General features: G+C 41.0%; 1 protein-coding gene across 7 annotated transcripts in view; it reads left to right on the top strand.

Annotated features, from left to right (window-relative positions):
- The window catches only part of LOC105483833 (EGF domain specific O-linked N-acetylglucosamine transferase), a 39,156-nt gene that overhangs the window by 4,542 nt on the left and 11,348 nt on the right, over positions 1–23,266 (top strand). For 2 of the 7 annotated variants that reach the window (XM_071092060.1, XM_071092061.1), the window contains 12 exons: positions 144–367; positions 1,474–1,574; positions 2,187–2,295; positions 4,783–4,877; positions 5,524–5,628; positions 9,102–9,208; positions 12,738–12,841; positions 17,008–17,061; positions 18,939–18,992; positions 21,819–21,911; positions 22,271–22,342; positions 22,470–22,556. In XM_071092060.1, the coding sequence (XP_070948161.1) occupies positions 158–367; positions 1,474–1,574; positions 2,187–2,295; positions 4,783–4,877; positions 5,524–5,628; positions 9,102–9,208; positions 12,738–12,841; positions 17,008–17,061; positions 18,939–18,992; positions 21,819–21,911; positions 22,271–22,342; positions 22,470–22,556 (1,191 nt within the window). In that variant the 5' untranslated portion in view covers positions 144–157. The remainder of the gene's footprint in view (positions 1–143; positions 368–1,473; positions 1,575–2,186; positions 2,296–4,782; positions 4,878–5,523; positions 5,629–9,101; positions 9,209–12,737; positions 12,842–17,007; positions 17,062–18,938; positions 18,993–21,818; positions 21,912–22,270; positions 22,343–22,469; positions 22,557–23,266) is intronic. The other 5 variants (XM_071092062.1, XM_071092063.1, XM_071092065.1 and 2 more) reach the window with 5 other exon arrangements.

The raw sequence follows: 23,266 nt of genomic DNA, 5'->3' as shown, positions 1-23,266 counted from the left end.
CAAAGGAACATTACACAGTGGGATAGCAAAGTGCTTTGTAATTATACTTAGCTCTTGACCCTTTGTTGTTGTTGTTGTTGTTGTTGTTGTTTTGGCTTTTAAAGGAAATTTATTAACAAAGATGTCTTCAATTTGATCTCTAGGTTTGCAGGTTGCTATGTTAATGTTGTTTGTCTTTGGAGTCTTACTTCATGAAGTCCCACTGAGTGATCAGAATGAAGCTCCTCCTAACACTCACAGCATTCCAGGCGAACCTCTGTATAACTATGCCAGTATCCGCTTGCCGGAGGAGCACATTCCCTTCTTTTTGCACAACAATAGGCATATTGCCACTGTCTGTAAGAAAGACTCTCTTTGTCCATATAAGGTAGGTATTATTTCTTCTTTCCTTATTTTTATGAGGATGCAATTTTGGCGGGCTTACTGGTTCTGCTTTATAACCTGAAGCTGAAGGTAGAATTCTAATTTTTGGTTGTCACTGTATAAGTTAATCATTGTTTCAGTTTCATATAATACTTCTAAGTGACTAAACTGCTTAAAATTATGTCCCATTCGTAAGAGAGAAATTTAAAATCGAAATCACTTCTAAAACAAGTTTACTATTTGTAAACTCTGTAAAGAAGCAATTAGATTTTATGCAGGAAAGAACATCTTGTTTAAAGTAACTAAAGAATTTCACACCTCTTCTTTCTTAAATGGCACATAAGAGGATCGCTTAGCACTTAATTTCAGTAATGACACCTCAGCCTCTGACTCCACATAATTAAGCCTGTTACTGTGGCTTTCTTTCTGTTTTAGAGGAGTTGGAAAGGTCTCAAATAGGAGCCCATTAAGACATCTCACAGGGCCTCAGAGATCAAAGCTGGGCATTGTGAGACACTTCCTTTCCCATGGTGCTGGCACAGGAAGCATATGGAAAAGCAGACTTGGGAACCAGACCAGCATCGCTCCTGGGGCCGTGCAGAAGAGCATTCTGAGCTCCTTGTCCAGCAGCAGCTGGGTGGTTCCCAAGGGTGGCAGAGTTGTCCATGTGTTGTGGGGTCTCTGCTGATCTCGATTGCTGAGTAAAGTTGCTGATTCATTCACTTTAGCTGTGATTCCTTTGGTAGCACAAATTCCAGTTTATATGTCTTTTAGGGACTGATTTTAGAATCTGCTTGCTCACTGAGAAAGGCAGTTTCTTAAGCTACTTCAAGAAATTCAAATTCAAGTGGTCTTTGAGCATCTAGGTAAAGCCCAGACTTTTGGTTAGGAGACAGATATGGTGGGGGTGATAAGGAAGGAGGATTGTTAAGAACCTTGAGACTGCTCTTTTTAGAATTAACTGTAAGTTTTAAATTTATTATGATAAGATGACATATTATAAAAGGTAAATATGAATGCTCTATAATGATTTGTTTTCTTAATGGAAAAATGTAAGAGTCTTCTCTAAATGTCAGAAGAAGGGAAATCAATGTAAGTTTTATGTTCTAGAAACACCTAGAAAAGCTAAAGTACTGCTGGGGTTATGAGAAATCCTGTAAACCAGAGTTCAGGTTTGGTTACCCAGTTTGCAGCTATGTCGACATGGGATGGTAAGTTTCCATATGGAATACCCTCTTCAAGTCTTCTTCTTTCTATACAGTGTATGTTGATGCCCTAATTTCTAGCTGGATTCTTTTGGTTTTAGATAGTCATTCAGTTAGATATTAATTTGCTTACACAGTCATGAATTCAACTTGACTATTGCACACTGGGATAGGAATATCTGTCATTTCCTCTGCCAGAGGGAGAAACAGCCGGGACCATAGATGATGTTTCCCCCCAGTGTATACTAAAAAGATAAATGGATGGTTTCCTCTTGATTCTTCCCGGGAGAATTAAGTGTAATTAGTACTTCTCATACATGCAGTGTTAATGTGGTAAAGAAAACATAGTAATTAAGAATGCGTCATTGTCTTCAGTTTCAGGGGATAACTTCATACATGTCTGTTACATATTTTTATGATAAGGGAATAATTCTGTAAATAACTTAGTTTGGTAATTTCATATAGTGAGGCATAGTTTTGGAAAAACTATGATGATAGTATACTGTAACAAAATTAAAGTAATAAGGAACCTTTAGCATTTTAACCTTTAGAATAAAAATTCAAGGTCCAAAAAAAGTAAAAAGAAAAAAACCACAGAATATTTTTGTTTGCAAATAGGACGGACACTCTTGAGTCAGCTGAGGACATATTCTGGAAACAGGCTGACTTTGGATATGCCAGAGAGAGGCTGGAGGAGATGCATGTGCTCTGTCAGCCTAAGGAAACGGTGGGTATTTCGCTCCTTACTAAATAAGCTTGTTTATTTAATTTTAATTTTATTTATTTTTGAGACGGAGTCTCTCTCTGTTGCCCAGGCTGGAGTGCAGTGGCACAATCCTGGCTCACTGCAACCTCTGCCTCCCGAGTTCAAGGGATTCTCCTGCTTCAGCCTCCCGAGTAGCTGGGATTACAGGCGTGTGCCACCCCTCCCAGCTGATTTTTGTATTTTTAGTAAAGACAGGGTTTTGCCATGTTGCCAGGCTGATCTCGAACTCCTGACCTCAACGGATCCGCCCACCTCAGCCTCCCAAAGTGCTGGGATTACAGGCGTGAGCCACTGTGTCCAACCAAGCTGTTTTATTTTTATTATTTATTGATTATTGATTTTTAATATTTATCATTTAGGTTGTAATGCAAAAATAAGATAGACGGCACTATGAAAGGAATTCCTCACTCTCACTTAGTTATTGGCTTAGAATTTTATGTAACTTTCCTAAATAGGTTGTTCTCTTTCCTTTGGAAACCCTGTCCTCCTTATCCCACGTTTATCAGATAGTCATATTTTAAGACAGTTGAAATATTTTTAGGTTTAGAATCTTTCCCCCAAACATATGCTAAAGAAGAGAAGTTGATAAATTGCATCTTTACAAATTTATTCTCAGATAGTTTGGGACAGATGATATAATACCACCGTACCGCTCTATGTTTGCCCAGAGCTTTACAGTTTGCAGAAAGCTTTTATGTATGTTATCTGGTTTGATGCTCATAAGCGTTATAGCAGATACGACTGATGCCACTTTATCAGTGTGCAAAACAGGATCCTCAGAGGAGTTAAGCAACTTCTCCAAGACTGCACAGCTGCCCTTTAGAATTAATTATACATCTAGGATTAAAATGCAGGTTTTTTCCAGTTTACTTTCAACCATACCATATTGTACCTCAGTGGATCAGATAAACACGTTGTCCAGAGGTGGTTTGGGGTAGTAAATACAAGAGCAGGCTCTCAACTACAACTCAGATCCTGAGTCTTGGACAAGGTACTTAGGCTTTCCTTGTTTCAATTTCCTCTGCCTTAAAGCCATGCCCATTATGTAATATATGGTAAGGAAGAAATGAGGTTCTGCAGATAAAAATGCTCAGTGCAGCAGGGCCTGATTCCCAGCAAAGGGCTCAGCATTATTTTTTAAAGGTTGGTGAAGTTGTAAGCACTTACAATTAAGGTACACTATTCTTTAACTCAATGATCCTGAACCCTGAATCTCTAACATCTCAGGGGTCTCCAATCTCCAACCACACTGGGGACCTAAAAAATTTTTTAATTTACTCACATTCAAAAACTGATTATATGCTTTATAGAGCTATTGGGGGGTGTCACGTCATAGAGCTTTGAGCATTCTAGCAAGGAGAATGAGGCCTGAGGATGTGAGGCATGCCATTAAACTGCACGGCTGCAGGGTATCTTTAACAGAGTTCTGTTCTGTCTTGCACACTTGGCTCAAGTCTAGCTGTTCACGTGGAAAAGGCAAGAGAAGAATGACAACCCCTATCTTGCACGCCTCTTTCAAGATGGCTTGTAGAATGTTCTTTTGGCTAAGATTTACCTTGATTTGCTTTGTGCTAGCAGAGTATGATCCTTGTCTTAGTTGTTTGGGCTGTTATAACAAAATACCATAGACTGGGTGGCTTCTAAACAATATCATCACATTGGGGGTTAGAATTTCAACATATGAATTTGGCAGAGACACAAACATTCAGTCCATTGCAATCTTTTACCAACTACAGACTCCAAAACGCCATGCAGGTCAAGATTAAGGCTTTGTGTTCATTGGGAGTTATGGGAAAAACAATGAAAATGACATTTAAATCGATAAATAAAACCCAGAGCAGATAAAAGTTTTTGAAGCTCTCAGCACAACCCAGATTGGTTGAAATAGAATCAGACTCTGGTAGCTGACTCTTCAATTCCTTTCTTCAATTATTTAGAAAATATTGCCCTCATGTTGCTGTTGAGATAGAGGCTCCCACAAGCTTTACGGTTTGCAGAAAGTACCTCTTATTAAAACTGGCAAACTTCCCTCCCCGCTTTTAATGTCTCTTACGTGTGCATTTTTCCTTGTTTCTTTTGGCTTGCTTTTGAAAGCTGCTTTTTTACGTAGCTGTGGGGGTAGTAGTACTGTTTCTGGGTGCTTTTTTTTCTTTTAAAGGGGACTGAACTGAGCCACCTCTACAGCTCTTGGTTTTAAAATTTGAGGTGACAGATTGGGAGTTCTCCATAGTACCTTAAAAGTGGGAAACTGGCAAAAGTGTGCTTGGCCAGGGTCAGCTGGGAAGGAGAAAATATCCTTCAGCAGATGCAGTCTTTGGAGAGCCTTCCTTGTCACGTCGTGTGGTTCGAACGTGAGGGTATCCATGCTGTCAACATGTCCAGCAAGTCTGGGTGAGTCTTTGCTGTGTTAATACTTATGGTTACTTTTTTCTTTTACACAACCTTCAGAGTGACTCAAGTCTGATGTGTTCCCGTTATCTTCAGTACTGCAGAGCAACCAATCTCTACCTTGATTTAAGAAACATCAAGAGAAATCATGACAGGTACTTAAGTGGTTAATGTTAACATCTAATATAAATTGTGAAATATTTTCAGATCCAGGGATTTTTTTTTTTTTTTTTTTTTTGAGACAGGGTCTTGCTCTGTTGCCTAGGCTGAAGTGCAGCGGTGTAATCATGGCTCACTGCAGCTGTGACCTCCCAAACCCAAGTGATCCTCCCACTTGAGCCTCTCAAGTAGCTGGGACTACAGAAGTGCACCACAAAGCTTGGCTAGTTTTTTAATTTTTGAAGAGATGGGGTCTCCCAGCATCGCCCAGGCTGGTCTAAAACTCCTGAGCTCAGGTGATCCCCCCACCTCAGCCTCCCAAAGTGCTGGGATTATAGGTGTGAGCCACCAGGTCTGGCTGAAGGGATATTTCTTGAATTTGTTTTTGATGATATGGCAGAGGGGTTGGGGAATGGATGGGGGATGGATGACTCAGATCGCGTCGCAAAGTTGGGTTGTAGATACATTAGGTCCTGATATGATTCTGTTACTTTCATATACACTTGAAATTTTCTATTATAAATAGTTGAATTCTTTTAAAAAATTGAGTTTGGAAGTTGGTAACCCTCTTTAGTTACAACCCACGTGCTTGGGTCGTGAAGAAATTTTCTGAACTCTCCTTAATGTTTTGTTTTACACCAGATTTAAGGAGGACTTTTTCCAGCGTGGTGAAATTGGAGGGCACTGTCAACTTGACATCCGTACATTGATGTCTGAAGGTCAGCGCAAAAGCCCTCTGCAGTCATGGTAAGATATTTTTAACATATCTGTTTCAGAAATATTTGCCGTTATTTTTGGCACTTGCAGATATTAATGGGGACTCTCAAATGGAAAATGTTACTTCATTTGTACATAATTTGGCATGAGCTTCTGGGAAGTGACAGAAACTGAGTGAATCCCTCAGCTGCATCTGAATTAAATATGTGTTTATAATAGTAGATATAGTACTTACTGTTTGCTAATGAAAGAAAAAATCAGCTCAAAAATCCATTTTTATTAACTCACAATTGCTGAGTTTTATTCACTTACAAAGTCACACAGGTTACTTACATAATGTTAATTTTTAAGGTCAAACGTCCATGCCAAGGCCAGGAATGGTGGCTCATGCCTATAATTGCAGCACTTTGGGAGGCCAAGGTAGAAGTATTCCTTGAGCCCAGGAGTTCAAGGCCAGCCTGGGCAACATGATGAGACCTCATCTCTAAAAAATAAAAATGTCTTTTGGGGAACACATTTAAAAAACAATACACATATATTAAAATATGTAACAAGCATACAGAAAAAGGTACAGTTTGGATTGTGAAAAAGTGAACCCACCCATGTAACTTTTACCCAGGTCCAAAAATAGAACATCGTGCGCACCTCAGGCTCCCTTCCAGGCTCTACCCCCATCCCCCTCTCCAAAGGTAAATGCTACTCTGACTGTTAACATCATTGGCCAGCTTTTTGAATTTAAAAAATTTTTATTTTAAAATAATTTTAGACTCATAGAAGTTTAAAAATAGTATGTATTAGTCCGTTCTCAAGCTACTATAAGGATATACCCAAGACTGAGTAATTTTTAAAGGAAAGAGGTTTAATGGACTGACAGTTCCACATGGCTGGGGAGGCCTCACAATCATGGTAGAAGGCAAAGGAGGAACAAAGGTACGTCTTAACTGGCAGCAGGCAAGAGAGTGTGTGCAGAGGGAAATGCCCTTTATAAAACCATCAGATCTTGAGAACAGCACAGGAAAAACCCACCCCCATGACTCAGTTATCTCCCACTGGGTCCCTCCCATGATGGGAGCTACAGTTCAAGATGAGATTTGGGTGGAGACACAGCCAAACCATATCATAGTACAAGGAGAACTTGTACATTGTCTAATTCCCTGAGCTTCCTCTAATGATAATATCTCATATAACCATGGCACAATGATCACAACAATGAAATTGACATTGGTACAGTAGTATTAACTTGTGCAGGTTTCACCAGCAATTACCTGCACTCATTAAAATTTTATCATGTGTGTAGGTGCGGGTGTGTAGGTAGGGAGCGGTAGAGGAAGGGGGAGAGGGAGTTGGGGGTGGGGACCACCATAATCAGGATGCAGTATCGTTCCATCATCCCAAAGAAACTCTCCTGCTACTCCTGTATAGTCACATAGGTTACTTACATAATGTTAATTTTCAAGGTCAAACGTCCATGCCAAGGCCAGGAATGGCAGCTCATGCCTATAATTGCAGCACTTTGGGAGGCCAAGGCAGGAGTATTACTTGAGGCCAGGAGTTCAAGACCAGCCTGGGCAACAGGATGAGAACTCATCTCTAAAAAATAAAAAATAAAACATAATTAGCTGGGTGAGGTGGCACGCCACTATAATCCTAGCTACTTGGGAGGCTGAGCTGGGAGGTTTGCTTGAGCTCAGGAGGTTGAGGCTGCAGTGAGCTATGATTGTATCACTGCACTCCAGCCTGGGTGATGGACCAAGACCCTGTCTCAAAAAAAAAAAAATTCATGTTGAGCAAACCCTTTTTTTTTCCTCAAAGAGGCCTCACTGCCTGGCTGCAGATCATTCAGAATAATAATCTACCACACATTTATCTGGCATTTTGCAGTCTGCAATGCAGTCTCTCAAGTGACTTAGCAGACTTTTACAAGAGGTAGTTTCTATAATCAAGTGGGCTTTTTGATTCCTGATACTTTTTGATATTTGATTCCACATGGTAGTTGCACAGGGCTTAATTGTATTAGTTACTTATTGCTGTGTGACAGGTTATTCCAAAGTGTACCCTAGGGTATATTTGTATTTATTACCTATTGTGTATAACAAATCACTCTAAAATTTAGCAGCTTAAAATACAGACATTTATTATCTCACAATACTTCTGAAGGTCAGGGTTTGGGAGCAGCTTGGCTGAGTTGGCCAGGGCTGTAGCCATCTCTAGACTCAACCTGGGCCTGGGGAATCTGCTGCTAAACTCACTCAGGTTGTTGTTGTAAGCCTTGTCTCCTCTTGGCCAGGGACTTCAGTGTTGATCATATGGGCCTCTCCCTACTGCTGCTCACAGCATGGCTCCTGGCTTTCCCAGGAGCACATGGTCTGAGGGAGTACATGCTCTGAGATGGAAGCCATAGTACTTGTATAACTTAATCCCAGAAGTGTCCTACCATCAGTTCTGCTGTATTCTGCCTGTTAGGAGTGAGTCACTAAGTCCAGCCCACTCTTAAAGGGAGGGAATTAACTTCTTCCTCTTGAAGAGAGAGGTTTTAAAGAGTTTGTAGACCTATGTTTGAAACCACCACACTATGTTGGCATTGTGTTTTAAAAGGATCTATTTGGTATTTGTTTTACATGAGGTATGATCTTAAGGAAGAGGTACAGATGATTCATGCTTGGGATTGTCTTCTTTTGTTTGGAAGAAAATTGTGCTGTGTGGCTTCCAAAGATGTTTTCCAAGAGATAAACTTCCTTTCTTCTGGGACGCTTAGCTGTCTCTGCTGTCTTTCTGAGGCACTGGGTGATTCTTGGAATGCTGTCTCTCAGAATCCAAGAAGTCTGTCAAGAGTTCCTCTGGCTCATTGTTCTTTTTGAGCCTCGTTGGGAAATCTTTTGAGTCTTCTCCTTTTACTGGTAGGTTATTTAGACAACCCAATATATAAATATCTTCTTTGTGTGGTAAGTTCCCAGTCTAACTATCTTGCACATAAGACTGAATTTTAAAATAATTTTTGTTCCTTGTCATTTTTTTTTTTTTTTTTTTGAGATGGAGTCTTGCTCTCTTGCCCAGGCTGGAGTGCAGTGGCGCAGTCTCGGCTCACTACAAGCTCCGCTTCCCGTGTTCAAGCGATTCTCCTGCTTCAGCCTCCTGAGTAGCTGGGACTACAGGCTCTCACCACTATGCCCAGCTAATTTTTGTATTTTTAGTAGAGATGGGGTTTCACCATCTCTTGTTGGCCAGGATGGTCTTGATTTCCTGACCTCGTGATTGGACTGCCTCTGCCTTCCAAAGTGCTGGGATTACAGGCGTGAGCCATCGCACCTGGCGTGTTCTTTGTCTTAACATTAAAATTGATATCAACCTATATAAATGTAAGTTTTAGAAGTTACAGGTATCCATAGGAGTGTCTCTACCAACTAGAGGTAAAATCTGCCTAATGAACAGATCCTAAGTTACAATGTTGTAATAGGAAGTTTGGGAGAATCAGTTTAAAGTCATATCCTAATTCATAATTTCAGGTTTGCTGAGCTACAAAGCTATACTCAGCTCAACTTCACACCTATAGAAGATGCTAAATGTGACATTGTCATTGAAAAACCAACATATTTCATGAAATTAGATGCAGGTGAGAAGTTAATTTGTCTGTTATTTGTGTATTTGTTAATGAGACGTTATTCCTTTTTTTGGATGCAGTAATTCTCTATGAATTTTTTGGAGGCAGTATGACAAACAGTAGATTTGTTTTTTTGCTTTCTTCTCTGATGTAGTAGTTGAACCAGTTTGAACTTCCCATTATTTTACACGTTTGGCATTTTAGAAGAAACCTTCACATTTGTATCAAAGGACTTAACCAAAATCAAATAATGAGAGATGAAGGCATATTTATGCTTTTGTAACTAAATTTACCCCATCTCGTTTCTCTAATCACTTGATTTAGATGGTCTTTCATTAAAAGATGTTTAAAATCAAAAGCCGGACTGGGCGCGGTGGCTCACGCCTGTAATCCCAGCACTTTGGGAGGCACAGGCAGGCAGATCATGAGGTCAGGATATCAAGACCATCCTGGCCAACATGGTGAAACCCCATCTCTACTAAAAAAATACAAAAAATTAGCTGGGTGTGGTGGTGGGCGCCTGTAGTCCCAGCCACTCAGGAGGTTGAAGCAGGGGAAACACTTGAACCCAGGAGGTGGAGGTTGCAGTAAGCCAAGATCGCGCCACTGCACTCCAGCCTGGCAACAGAGCAAGACTCCGTCTTAAAAATAAAAAATAAATTAAAAAAAATATTAAAATCCATGTGTATAGTATGAGTGGGAAAGAAGTGTCCATGACCTGTGCTAGCAAACCTTCTATGTAATTTCCATGACTAAAGTGAACTTAAAATTCTTCTGGAAGTTACCAGTGTAATTTATTCTTGAAATAAGATTAAAATTATTTTATCATTTATACTTATAGCCTCTTTCTCAGCTTGCAAGTAGAGCTTTAACTTTGTGAACTAGTTACACTGGAGAGGAGAAACACAGATTGTACTATATTGTCTCTCTCATTATGAGAGACAAGGAATACTGTGCTAGATCATATCAAAATTCATGAGAGGTTGGGTTTACAGTGAAATATAGAGAGCCTCTGTCACACATATTTCAGAATTACTATAATTTATTGATCATAGTTTTAATGTGCTCTGCCTTCTGAAGTCATAATTCTTGTATTACAGAGTATTAAATTCAGAAATCAGACAAGTTTAGATTTTTGAACTAAGAGCAAGTAAAAATGCTATGTTCCAGGTTTTGACTCGTTTTTAAAATATGAAGATTAAAAAGGGGCAAAGAAAACACTGAACTGCCTGTAAAAGTGGCAAATATGTGTGAGCTATTAAATTTATGCAGATACTTATACAATAAAGTATATAAAGTGAGAATAATAGGCTAGAGTAGACATGTCCCATTTCTTTCCTATATTCATAACTCTACTTTTTTTCTTCTAAATTATGCTGTCTTCCAATTTTACTTTTCTTTCTTTAGAGACAGAGTCTTGCTCTATTGCCCAGGCTGGAGTACAGTGGCATGATCACAGCTCACTGCAGCCTCAACCTCCTGGGCTCAAGTGATCCTCCCACCTTGGCCTCCCAAGTAGCTGGGACCACAGGCATGCACCACCATGCCTGGCTAATTTTTAAAATATTTTTTTAGAGACGGGATCTCACTAGGTTGCTCAGGCTGGTCTTGAACTCCTGGGCTTAAGTGATCCTCCTGCCTTGGCCTCCCAAAGTTCTGGGATTACAGGTGTGAGTAACTGTGCCTGGTTCAGTTTTCCTTTTCATGTTAACTTGTACCTTAGGAAAATGAGAATTCTACAGATCAAGACTCATTAGGGGGCACATTCCTCAAGGATGGAGCTTATGTTTTCTTCTCTGTTTATAAATTCTTGCAGCCCCAAGCACTGATTGGTGCCTGCTGCATTCCTCAGTAACTGTTAGGAACTCACTAAACGTTATGTGAAAGAGCTTGTGTGTGCTCTATGGCTAACTTGGGAAAAGAGGATGGATTCTGATAGAACTTTATTTTTCTTGTTAATTTGAAAATACATTCTTTGCCAGGTTTTTTTCTGGATGAAAAAATTAGCCCTTCCAAACAATCATCTAAGATAACCAGGCTGAAAAAAACAGAGTATTTTTATACTGTTATTTCTGGCACACAATGTTATTATTCACTGTGGGAATGAAGTCAGAATATTTTATGATTTCTGCTTTTGAGACTCCCTGTTTTTTTTTTACTTAACATTTTCCCACCTTTAAAATGCATGCTCTAAGTGTCAGTTCTTGGAATTTCATCCCATTTAGATTTGTACATTTCCAGGATGAATATTGGGTCCTGCATACCTAAGTGGAGAGGGTGCACGTTCTGTTTCTTTTTAATGAGTGGAATATGAACTTACAAATAGTGGCACCCACAGCCCTCTCCACTCTATCTGACCTAGTGGGATCCAGCTAGTCTTCATTCAGGTCTTCCTATATGCCTGGCACTGGGATGGGTACTTTAAGATGTATTATCTTTGGGTTTCTCATAATAAAGCTGGCACTTAGGTAACTATTTCCCATTTCTATAGAGAAGCTAAAGCTTAGGGACTTGATGAACTCATCTAAGAATGTTGCACATGCATGGCTGTGCTGGAATTCAGCTTCTTACTCCAGAATTCCTTCTCTTTCAATCAGAACACAAGACATTCACCTCTTTTATATGATAGTTGGTTAATGTTTTTCCCGGAATGATATATATAATAATTAAATAGGGAAAAAAGAGACAGGAATGAAAATTACCAAAATATTAGTTGCCATCATTGCCAATACTTCCATGATGAACAGATGTTGCTTAATTGCTTTTTTTTTTCTTTTTCTTTCTTTTTTTTTTTTTTTTTTTTGAGATCCGGTCTCACTCTGTCGCTCAGGCTGGAGTACAGTGGTGTGATCTTGGTTCACTGCAACCTCCGCCTCCCAGGTTCAAGCAAATTCTCTTGCCTCAGCCTCCTGAGTGGCTGGGATTACAGGCAGGCACCACCACGCCTGCCTAATTTTTGTATTTTTAGTAGAGACAAGATTTCACCATGTTGGCCAGGCTGTTCTTGAACTCCTGACCTCAAGTGATTGGCCTGCCTCAGCCTCCCAAAGTGCTATGATTACAAGTGTGAGCCACTGCGCCTGGCCCCTTAATTGACTTTAAAAAATAAACGATCAAGCTAGGCACGGTGGCACATGCCACCATAGCAAGACCCTACCCCTGATAAAAAAAAAAATAAAGTCAGAAGAAAGAATGAGTTGTCTTCCTGGCCCTGTAGTTCAACTCGGTTTTGAGTTAAATAGACCTACCTTGTTTTTTTCTGGAAACTTAATGATCACTTGTTACTTGGGATATATGGGGAAATGCATTCCTGATTTTAAATAACCAATTTTAGAGTGACTTTTGAAACCGATTCAGGCTGTAAATTGAGGACTACCTATGTATCTAGATCATTTCATGTTTGGAAAAACAAAACAGTTATTTTTCCCCCATTTATTTCAACTAAAATTCTCTTAAACCGTAAATAGATGGGATAGAATAAAACTTGCTTGATCATGTACTCTTTGGTGTTAATTAATGTAGTTTCATTTTCCAACACTAGGTGTTAACATGTATCATCACTTCTGTGATTTCATCAATCTTTATCTTACTCAGCACGTTAATAGCTCATTCAGTACTGACGTGTACATCGTGATGTGGGACACTGTAAGTATGAATGTGCTCTCTGCTTCAGTACTGTCTTTCCCTTGTATTAGTGTGTGACTCTGATGTTGTGAAACAGAATTTTCAGACACATACTTTTCAATATACACTCCCGCGCATATGCGGATGGGTGCAAATGTATCTGTACATATATGTGTTGACACGTGCATATACATATAGGCAGATAGGTACGTATGTGTGTACCTTCGTTCTTTGAATTTTAGAATGAGGCAGTGGGGAAGGTTTCTTTCCCTTTCTGGATGGGTGGAGCTCCCAAGGCCAGAGATTTAGTGACTTTGGCTCAGTGTTCCTCTGGGACACACATATGAAAGACTGCCATTCAGCTGGGTGTGATGGCTCACACCTGTAATCACAGCACTTTGGGAGGCCGAGGCGGGTGGATCACTTGGGGCCAGGAGTTCGAGACTAGCCTGGCCAACATGGTGAAATCTTGTTTCTACTAAAAATACAAAAATTAGCCAGATGTGGTGGCACACACATGTAGTCCCAGCTACTCAAGAGGCTGTGGTCGGAGAATCACTTGAACCTGGGAGGTGGAGGTTGCATTGAGCCAAGATCATGCCACTGCACTGCAACCTGAGTGACAGAGCAAGACTCTGTCTCAAAAAAAAAAGGCTGTCGTTCACTCAACCTGTATAACCTTTGTTGGAAGTGCTTGCCTCTGTTTACTGTTTGACCTTTTGCATTTACTGTCTGCCTTTGCTTAATAGCAGCTTCCCCGTTACTATGTCCTTTGTGCTGAATTATGCTGTGAGTTTCAGCTCACTGTATAGGGCAGTTCTTAGGCATGCCCATAAATACATGCATTGAGTGACAACTGCTATTTATTTGTTTTTAGTGCAATCTTTTTTCCTTCTCTCTCTTTGCCTGCCTTTTCCCTGCTTCTTCCCATATCTGGCCCCTCCACCTGCTAAGGAAACCCCAAGATGTGCCCCAGAATCTTCAGCTCTGAAATGAGATAGTGAGATAATGACACTTACCTAGGTGTCACTTTGAGAATGAACCATATAGTGAATGAACAGTCGCAATGCCTGGTACACAGTACTTGTGCTCTGAATGTTAACTGTGACAATTACAATAAGGAGAATAAATGGTTTGTAGTGTACATGAGAGAGGTTGCCTATACTGGGAAGTTGGAACACCTACCAAGGGGTCATATAAGGTTCCACTCAACATTCTGACTCACGACATTCATATGCTCGGCTCTTGATGTGAGTCTATTCAGGATGACATTGCAGGGGAACCACAGCTTGCTGGCAGGGCATCCTTAGGTGTTTCTTCCAGAGGGAGTGCTAGCAGTTCACACAGCACAGCTCAGGTGCAAGGAGACAAGATTCGCCTGGGGCAGGCACAGGCGATGCCTTGGCTTAAGAGCCTCATATCCTGTAGAGCCCAACATCTCCTGACACAACTGCATTGGCAAAGTCCCCAGGATCCCTGAAAGAGACATGCCTGGTTTCAGGAGTCAGTGTACTCAGGAAAGCTGGAACATGGCTTTCCCAGTCCAGATGCAATTTACCCATCAAGCATCTATCTGTTTAGATCAGAAGCAATGCTGCCTAGGCGCACGGTTGACACAAGCCATTGCCATTTCCAGAGAGCTGAGTTAGCTAGTTAACAGGAGGTCAAATTCTCATGCAGAAGGAGAGATAGTTTTGCTGACCCTTTTTTCACTGATAAGAGGCTTGTAGTAGAGCTGTGTAAAAAGGTTTTCAGGAAAACTGCTCCCTAGACTTTGAGCTAGATTTTGAAGTCTGATGAGACTGTAATTCTTGGTATGTTAATACTTTCTTTTATTTTCCATCTATATACATTTACGTTTCCCTTTTGTATTTCAGTTTTGCTGCCACCACAGTTTCATTTCTTGGAAATGTTTTGTGAGCAAAGGGAACAACAGTCCCTTTCTTTTCTTCTTTTTGTATCAGTGAAGTCAGGCCACACTCAGCAGCCATTACAAGCCCTAAATTATTAATTCATGATTGTTTTGCCCTTTTTAAACAAAATTATTTTTAAATTTTGTAATTAACATAAATTATGTTACTTCATTTCCTGCTCATGACCCCCCATGGACTTGAGTTTTCATTAGCTTATTTTACAGACAAGAGGCCGAGGCCTGAGCAGCAGGTGAGTGTTGTAAGATAATGCAGTCAGTGAGGGCAGAACCAAGGTTTCCATCCAGGCAGCCTGACCCCAGACCTGTGCTTGGACACCACAGTGCTGTGTCGTCTTCTTAAAGTCCTCTGAAGAGGACTGTACCTAAGTTGCCAAACTAAGTTGACAGAAATTTATCAGATGCCTTCCAGAAGCTTCCTTGTACCTGTTGCATGCTTTTCCACATCTTCCTCAAATGGACTGTTATAGTGAGCCAGCTTCTACAACCCTCCCCTTCTCTGTGGCTACTGGAGTAGGATGCACGGCCACCATGAAGACTCCAGGTTATTCAGTCTGCTGAGCATGAGACATGAGGGCAGTCTGACCTCCACTCTGGCACAGATAGGCAGGATGGGGGTAGCCCAGTAGGGCGGCTGCTCGGTGTTACCCCCCCTCCTTTACCACTCCCTGTGCATCCATTTTAAACCTGCATTCTTGGTCAAAGAAGTCTTTGCCATTTACTAAGCCAGGTTCTCAGGACAGGCAGCTCTGCCAGATTGCTCCAGAAATCAGGCCCAGAGAAGATGGTAGGTTGGATGGGGATGGCACTAAGTAAGGGTTTGTGTGGCTGCTGTTTCCCTTTTGTTGGTAAGGCCTTAAATTAAGCAGCACTGTGACCTGCAGGCTGACTATGACATGAATCCTTCACAGTGGATAGTGTTGCCAGAGTCCTGATGGTTTTGGACGAGCAGTTTGCCCAGGGAAGAGCAGGGAGGTAGCTGTTACTGCAGTTCACATCTTGGTGATATTTTCCAAACTGTCCCCACAAGGAAGCCTATGGGGCCTTCCCTCTCCTCCTTGAAAAGCTCTGCAGTTTACTTCCTTCAGCATGTGGCATCCTCAGTGGGATGGGCAAGGCCACCAACCTGCAAACATGCATAAAGGGACCCATCTTCAGTTGCCTCTCTGGGCACAGCAGGGTTGCTCTTATCAAGCAGAATGAATAAAAGGAGAAATTACTGTAGGCTTTCCACATTTGCTTGTGCTGAGAAGTAGTATAGCTTTATGATTACTTTTTTTTTGTTTTTGAGACAGAGTCTTGCCTTGTCACCCAGGTTGAAGTGCAGTGTTGCAATCTTGGCTCACTGCAACCTTCGCCTCCCAGGTTCAAGTGATTCTCCTGCCTCAGCCTCCCTAGTAGCTGGGATTACAGTGTGTGCCACCACGCCTGGCTAATTTTTATATTTTCAGTAGAGATAGGGTTTCACTATGTTGACCAGGCTGGTTTTGAACTCCTGACCGTAGGTGATCTGCCTGCCTCGGCCTCCCAAAGGGCTGGGATTACAGATGTGAGCCACCATGTCCAGCCGTGATTACTTTTTTAATTATGAAAGTAATACCTGTTTATAATGAATTCAAACAACACAGAAGTATGCAAAGTTTTTTAAGAAGTCTCCTTCTTCCTCTCCAATTCCCTGTTCCCCCAAGGGTAACTGCAGTTGTATGTGAGTCCCTTGCAGGACTCTCTTTATTTTAATAAGTGCAAATATGTCACCAGGCTAAAGTCCAGGAATATGATCCTAGCTCACTGCAGCCTTGCTCTCCTGGGCTCAGGTGATCTTCCTGCCTCAGACTCCCAAGTAACTAGGACTATACGTGCATGCCACCATCCCTGGCTGTTCTTTTCCATAAATATGTTATATATGTGTTATGACAATATATACATGGGTGTGTGTATATAATATATATTACTGTCTTCTGATTTGACATCTGGCTAATTTTTTAATTTATTTTCTGTAGAGATAAGATCTTGTTATGGTACCCAGATTGGTCCTTGATGTAGTTTGGCTGTGTCCCCACCAAATCTCAGCTTGAATTGTATCTCCCAGAATTCCCACATGTTGTGGGAGGGACCCGGGGGAGGTAATTGAATCATGAGGGCTGGTCTTTCTGGTGCTATTCCTGTGATAGTGAATAAGTCTCATGAGATCTGATGGGTTTATCAGGGTTTTCCGCTTTTGCTTCTTCCTCATTTTCCATTGCCGCCACCATGTAAGAAGTGCCTTTTACCTCCCACCATGATTCTGAGGCCTCCCCAGCCATGTGGAACTGTAAGTCCAATTAAACCTCTTTTTCTTCCCAGTCTTGGGTATATCTTTATCAGCAGACTGAAAACGGACAAATGCAGTAAACTGGTACCAGTAGAGTGGGGTGTTGCTGAAAAGATACCCGAAAATGTGGAGGTGACTTTGGAACTGGGTAACAGGCAGCAATTGGAACAGTTTGAAGGGCCCAGAAGAAGACGGGAAAATGTGGGAAAGTTTGCAACATCCTGGAGACTTGTTGAATAGCTTTGTCCAAAATGCTGATAGTGAAATGGACAATAAAATCCAGGCTGAGTTGGTCTCATATGGAGATGAGGAACCTGTTGGGAACTGGAGCAAAGGTGACTCTTGTTATGTTTTAGCAAAGAGAGTGGCGGTATTTTGCCCCTGCCCTAGAGATTTGTGGAACTTTAAACTTGAGAGAGATGATTTAGGGTATTTGGCAGAAGAAATTTCTAAGCAGACAACTATTCAAAAGGTGATTTGGGTGCTGTTAAAGACACTCAGTTTCAAAAGGGAAACGGAGCATAAAAGTTCAGAAAATTTGCAGCCTGACTGTGCAATAGAAAATAAAAACCTGTTTTCTGGGGAGAATTTCAAGTCGGCTGCAGAAATTTGCATAAATAGCAAGGAGCCTAATGTTAATTCCCAACACCGTGGGGAAAATGTCTTCAAGCCACGTCAGAAACCTTCATGGCAGCTGCTCCCATCACAGGTCTGGAGGCCTAGGAGGAAAAAGTGGTTTCGTGGGCTGGGCCTAGGGTCCCCATGCTGTGTGCAACCTAGAGACTTGGTGCCCTGTGTCCTAGCCGCTCCAGCCATGACTGAAAGGGGCCAATGTACAGCTTGGGCTGTAGCTTCAGAGGGTGGAAGCCCCAAGCCTTGGCAGCTTTCATGTGGTGTTGAGCCTGTGGTGCACAGAAGTCAAGAATTGAGGTTTGGGAACCTCCACCTAGATTTCAGAAGATGTATGGAAATACTTAGATGCCCAGGCAGAAGTTTGCTGCAGGGGTGGGGCCCTCATGGAGAACCTCTGCTAAGGCAGTGTGGAAGGGAAATGTGGGGTTGGAGCCTCCACACAGAGTCCTTAGTGGGGTGCTGCCTAGTGGAGCTGTGAGAAGAGGGCCACCATTCTCCAGACCCCAGAATGGTAGATCCACTGACAGCTTGAACTGTGCACCTGGAAAAGCTGCAGATACTCAATGCCAGCCTGTGAAAGCAGCTGGAATGGAGGCTATACCCTGCAAAACCACAGGGGCAGAGCTGCCCAAGACTGTGGGAACCCACCTCATGCTTCAGCGTAACCTGGATGTGAGAGCTGGAGTCAAAGGAGATCATTTTGGAGTTTTAAAGTTTGACTGCCATGCTGGATTTCGGACTTGCATGGGCCCTGTAACCCTTTTGTTTTGGCCAATTTCTCCCATTTGGAACGGCTATGTTTACCCAATACCTATACCCTCATCATATCTAGGAAGTAACTAGCCTTCTTTTGGTTTTACAGACTCATAGGTAGAAGGGACTTGCCTTGTCTCAGATGAGACTTTGGACTCTGGACTTTTGGGTTAATGCTGAAATGAGTTAAGACTTTGGGGGACTGTTGGGAAGGCATGGCTTGTTTTGAAATGTAAGGACATGAGATTTAGAGGGGCCTGGGGCAGAATGATATGATTTGGCTATGTCCCCACCAAATCTCAGCTTGAATTGTATCTCCCAGAATTCCCACATGTTACGGGAGGGACCCGGGGGGAGGTAATTGAATCATGAGGGCTAGTCTTTCCCATGCTGTTCTCGTGATAGTGAATAAGTCTCATGAGATCTGATGGGTTTATCAGGGTTTTCCGCTTTTGCTTCTTCCTCATTTTCTCTTGCTGCTGCCATGTAAGAAGTGTCTTTCACCTCCCGCCATGGTTCTGAGGCCTCCCCAGCCATGTGGAACTGTAAGTCCAATTAAACTTTTTTTCTTCCCAGTCTCAGGTATGTCTTTATCAGCAGCGTGAAAACTGACTAATACAGTCTTGAACTCCTGGCCTCAAGTGATCCTCCCACCTCAGCCTCCCAAAGCACTGGGATTACAGCCATGAGTCACCATGCCTGGCCAATATGTTTATATTCTTGTGGAAAATACACTCTCTGTCTCATATTGCCACCTTAGTATTATCTCTGGAATGTCTTTTTAAGTCAGTACCTTTAGGGCTATCCTTGCTTTAGGTGTTATGTGGTATTCTGTTTAATGGATGTTTTGGAAGTTGGATGCATGCATCAGTGCATGTATTCATTTCCCACCCCACCGCCCCCCCATCACATTTGGTTTTGTTTCCAGTTCTTTGATATTTACTGAAATGTTACTGTAAACACATACATCCTTTCAATATACCTATATCTTCACATCCTCATCCTAGCATTTCTGTAGGACAGATTCCTGTAAGTGGAATTTCTAAGTCATAGATTATGTGCATGTTTAAATTTGAGACACACTAAAGGAAATTTTGTGTCATCTTGAAGACTATCCAAATATTCTTCAACATGAGTGTAGGAAGAAGCCCCTCCTTCCCTCATGGTAGATAATTTGGACTTGGGAAACATGGAAAAGAAGCTTCTGGAAGTGGTTCTTATTAAATAATGTATGACTTCCCTGAGGAAGGATCGGTCAGGATTATAGTATTTTATTATTAAAATTTCCTTTCAAACATATCTTATTTTATCTGGAGTATTTTATCTCAGGAAACCATCCAGAATCACTTCTTTTAATTGCCCTTTATTTATTATTGAGCCAGAACAGGGACATTTCATTTTAGATGGTGTTGAGAAGGGCCTTTATTAGAATGGCATTGGAGGAACATGGAAAGAAGCCTTTTTTTTTTTTTTTTTTTTAATTTTCACGTCTAACAGATCTCAGTAACTTTGAAATAACTGCAGTATGTGCAACATAAAAATTTCAAAATCTGAGAAAATGCTATAAAGATAAAAAGAAATGAACATAATGTCTATATATGAGCTTGAATGTAATGCTACAATGCATATTTCTGATTTCTGTTGGCTGAATTTTTCAATCTAAGTGAAACCATTTAAAAATTAATTGATCTTCTTCTTAGCTAATGGAGCTCGTAATTAACTACTTTTCAAAAGAGAAATGAGGCTGGGTGTGGTTTCTTTAATTCCAGCACTTTAGGAGGCCGAGGTGGGCAGATCACTTGAGCTCAGGAGTTTGAGACCAGCCTGGCCAATATGGTGAAACCCTGTCTCTATCAAAAAATACAAAAATTAGCTGGATGTGGTGGCGTGCGCCTGTAATCCCAGCTACTCGGGAGGCTGGGGCAGGAGAATTGCTTGAACTTGGGAGGCAGAGGTTGCAGTGAGCCCAGATCATGACATTGCACTCTAGCCTGGGCGACAGGGTGAGACTCCATCTCAAAACAAAAACAAAGCAAAACAAAAAACCAAAAAACCATGTGATTATACTAGAAAGAACTAATTCCCACTGAGAGGCAACTGTCAGATGGAGCTGGCAGCAAAGGCTAGGTTGAATCCCAGCTCTATAACTCAGCTGCTTTGCAGTATAGGCAAATGACTTAAAATTGTGTCTCAGTTTCCTCATCTGCAAAATAGGGAAAATGATATTATCTACTCATTAGGCTTGTGGGTGGCTTAATGTACATTAATAATGTCAAGTGCCCAAAACAGTGCCTGGAACACAGGAAGTGTATAGGATGCTATTATTATTATATAAAGTTGTTATTGACACCATTAATATTAATCGGAAATTACCACTTTTTATTCACTAGTCAATGGGTGGGGGAATATTTCATAGAATTACATATATTATATATTTTTATTTTATTTTATTAGAGACAAGGTCTTGCTCTGTTGCCCAAGCTGGAGTATATGGCATGATCATAGCTCACTGCAGCCTTAAACTTCAAGGCTCAAGTGATCCTCCCACCTTTGCCTCCCAAAGTGCTGGAATTACAGGCATGAGCCACTGTGACCAGCCTTTATTTTTAATGTTAAAACTTTCTTTTTTTCTTTTTTTGAGACTGAGTTTCATTCTTGTTGCTCAGGCTGGAGTGCAATGGCATGATCTCGGCTCACTGCAACCCCTGCCTCCCGGGTTCAAGTGATTCTTCTGTCTTAGCCTCCCGAGTAGCTGGGATTACAGGCACATGCCACCAAGCCCAGCTAATTTTTGTATTTTTAGTCGAGACAGGGTTTCATCATATTGGTCAGGCTGGTCTTGAACTCCTGACCTCAGGTGATCTGCCTGCCTCAGCCTCCCAAAGTGCTGGGATTACAGCTGTGAGCCACTGCACCCAGCCAATGTTAAAACTTTGAACCCATTTTCTTGCTCTGAAATTTTTTTCTAAAGTATTTTTCATTCACCCTGATGGTTTTTGCACACTGAGCATAACAGAGTGTGTACAAACGGTGGCATATGTGTGTGTGGTGTGCATCTATAATTTGGATAAGATGTTCACAGGAAAAAACCCTGAACTACAACTTCAAAGACGTGAGAATAAAAGAAGTTTAGGTAGAAAAATGAAACACTGTTAATGGCTAAGAGTATAATTGTGATAATTATTTCTGATGATATTTCATGAAATTAGGCATTTGCTCTGGCCCAAGATGAAGATCCATTTTGCTTATACGGATTTTGTGTAGGATTGTTAGTTTTTAACACAAGCAAATTCAGGTATTTTGTTGCATCTTTGAAAAGTCATGTTGTATCCTTTCATTGCCCTAAAACCTTATTTTGTTTCTACTTTCAGAGTTCTTACGGATATGGTGACCTATTCTCCGACACATGGAATGCATTTACTGATTATGACATTATACATTTGAAAACTTATGATTCCAAAAGGGTACTGGAAATTTTCCTGAAATGTTTGTGAATATCTCTTGAGTGCAGATGACTCACTCATAAAATAAACATTTATTATGAGTTCCTATTAGCCATTACCACTGATTTCTGAATTCTGAATTTCTTTTATTATAATTAGAATCCTCAGTGTTGTTAATCATGCAGCCTTTGAAAACTTTTTTCTATAATCTTTCCAAAAATATGAATTCTGTTCTCTTTGAATGAAATAGCGTGCTATTCAAACAATCTTAATGCAAAATGGAGATTAATTGAAATCAGTTTTTCAAAATTATACATGCTATTTTGGTGTGAAGGGTGCAAATTACATCCTCTTATCTTTTAATGTATCTTTGTTCTTAGGTATGTTTTAAAGAAGCTGTTTTTTCATTACTCCCCCGCATGAGGTATGGGCTGTTCTATAATACTCCTCTGGTAAGCATGCTGTCTACCATTAGCATTCATATTTACAGACATTATAACATTTATACATAACTTGACAGTATTTTAAATTATAATACAGAAGTATTCATTGTAATATCAACCAGTGTTTTTATTTTAGATATCTGGCTGTCAAAATACTGGACTATTCAGGGCATTTTCCCAGCATGTGCTACACAGACTAAACATCACACAAGAAGGACCCAAGGTAATGGATTCTGAGATGGGCTTGAGTTTTCTTCCCTAATAAAAGTTGATACCACCTTTTCAGAAACAGAAATAATCAGGAGACCATGTTTTCGTGTTAACATTTTCTGGGGAGGCCAAGGCAGGTGGATCACTTGAGTCCAGGATTTCAAGACCAGCCTGGCCAACATGGCAAAACCCCATCTCTGCAAAAAATACAAAAATTAGCTGGACGTGGTGGCACGTGCCTGTAGTCCCAGCTTCTCAGGAGACCGGGGCACGAGAATTGCTTGAACCTAGGAGGCAGAGGCTGCAGGGAGCCAAGACCATGCCACTGCACTTCTGCCTGGGTGACAGAGCAAGATGCTGTCCCAAAACAAAACCCAAAAACATTTTCTGACCTGGAGTCATCTGAAACCAGATGTCAAAAACCTGTAAAAGAGAAACTAAGGGATATTGCAAGAATATGCTTCCTCGTGCCCTCCTTTCCCCCTTCATTGGCTATATCTCCCTCACCTCCACAAATATTCATTTAACTTACACAACCCCTGCCAAAAAATTCACCCACCCAACCAAACAGATAATGTAATGAACTGGTTTTTGCCTTCGGTGGTTGAAGTGGACACGTTTTTATTCTCTGAGAGTGGTGAAGGAATCAGGCTAAAAAAGAATAGTTCTATTAATGTATCCTGGTTGAGTTTCATCTCTTGGTGAAAATCACATTTTAGGTTC

The sequence above is a fragment of the Macaca nemestrina genome, chromosome 2 (genome assembly GCF_043159975.1).
Source record: "Macaca nemestrina isolate mMacNem1 chromosome 2, mMacNem.hap1, whole genome shotgun sequence".
In the NCBI taxonomy this organism is placed as follows: Eukaryota; Metazoa; Chordata; class Mammalia; order Primates; family Cercopithecidae; genus Macaca; species Macaca nemestrina.
Note: the sequence above shows the minus strand (reverse complement) of the source record. Positions and strands in the feature narration are given on the sequence as shown.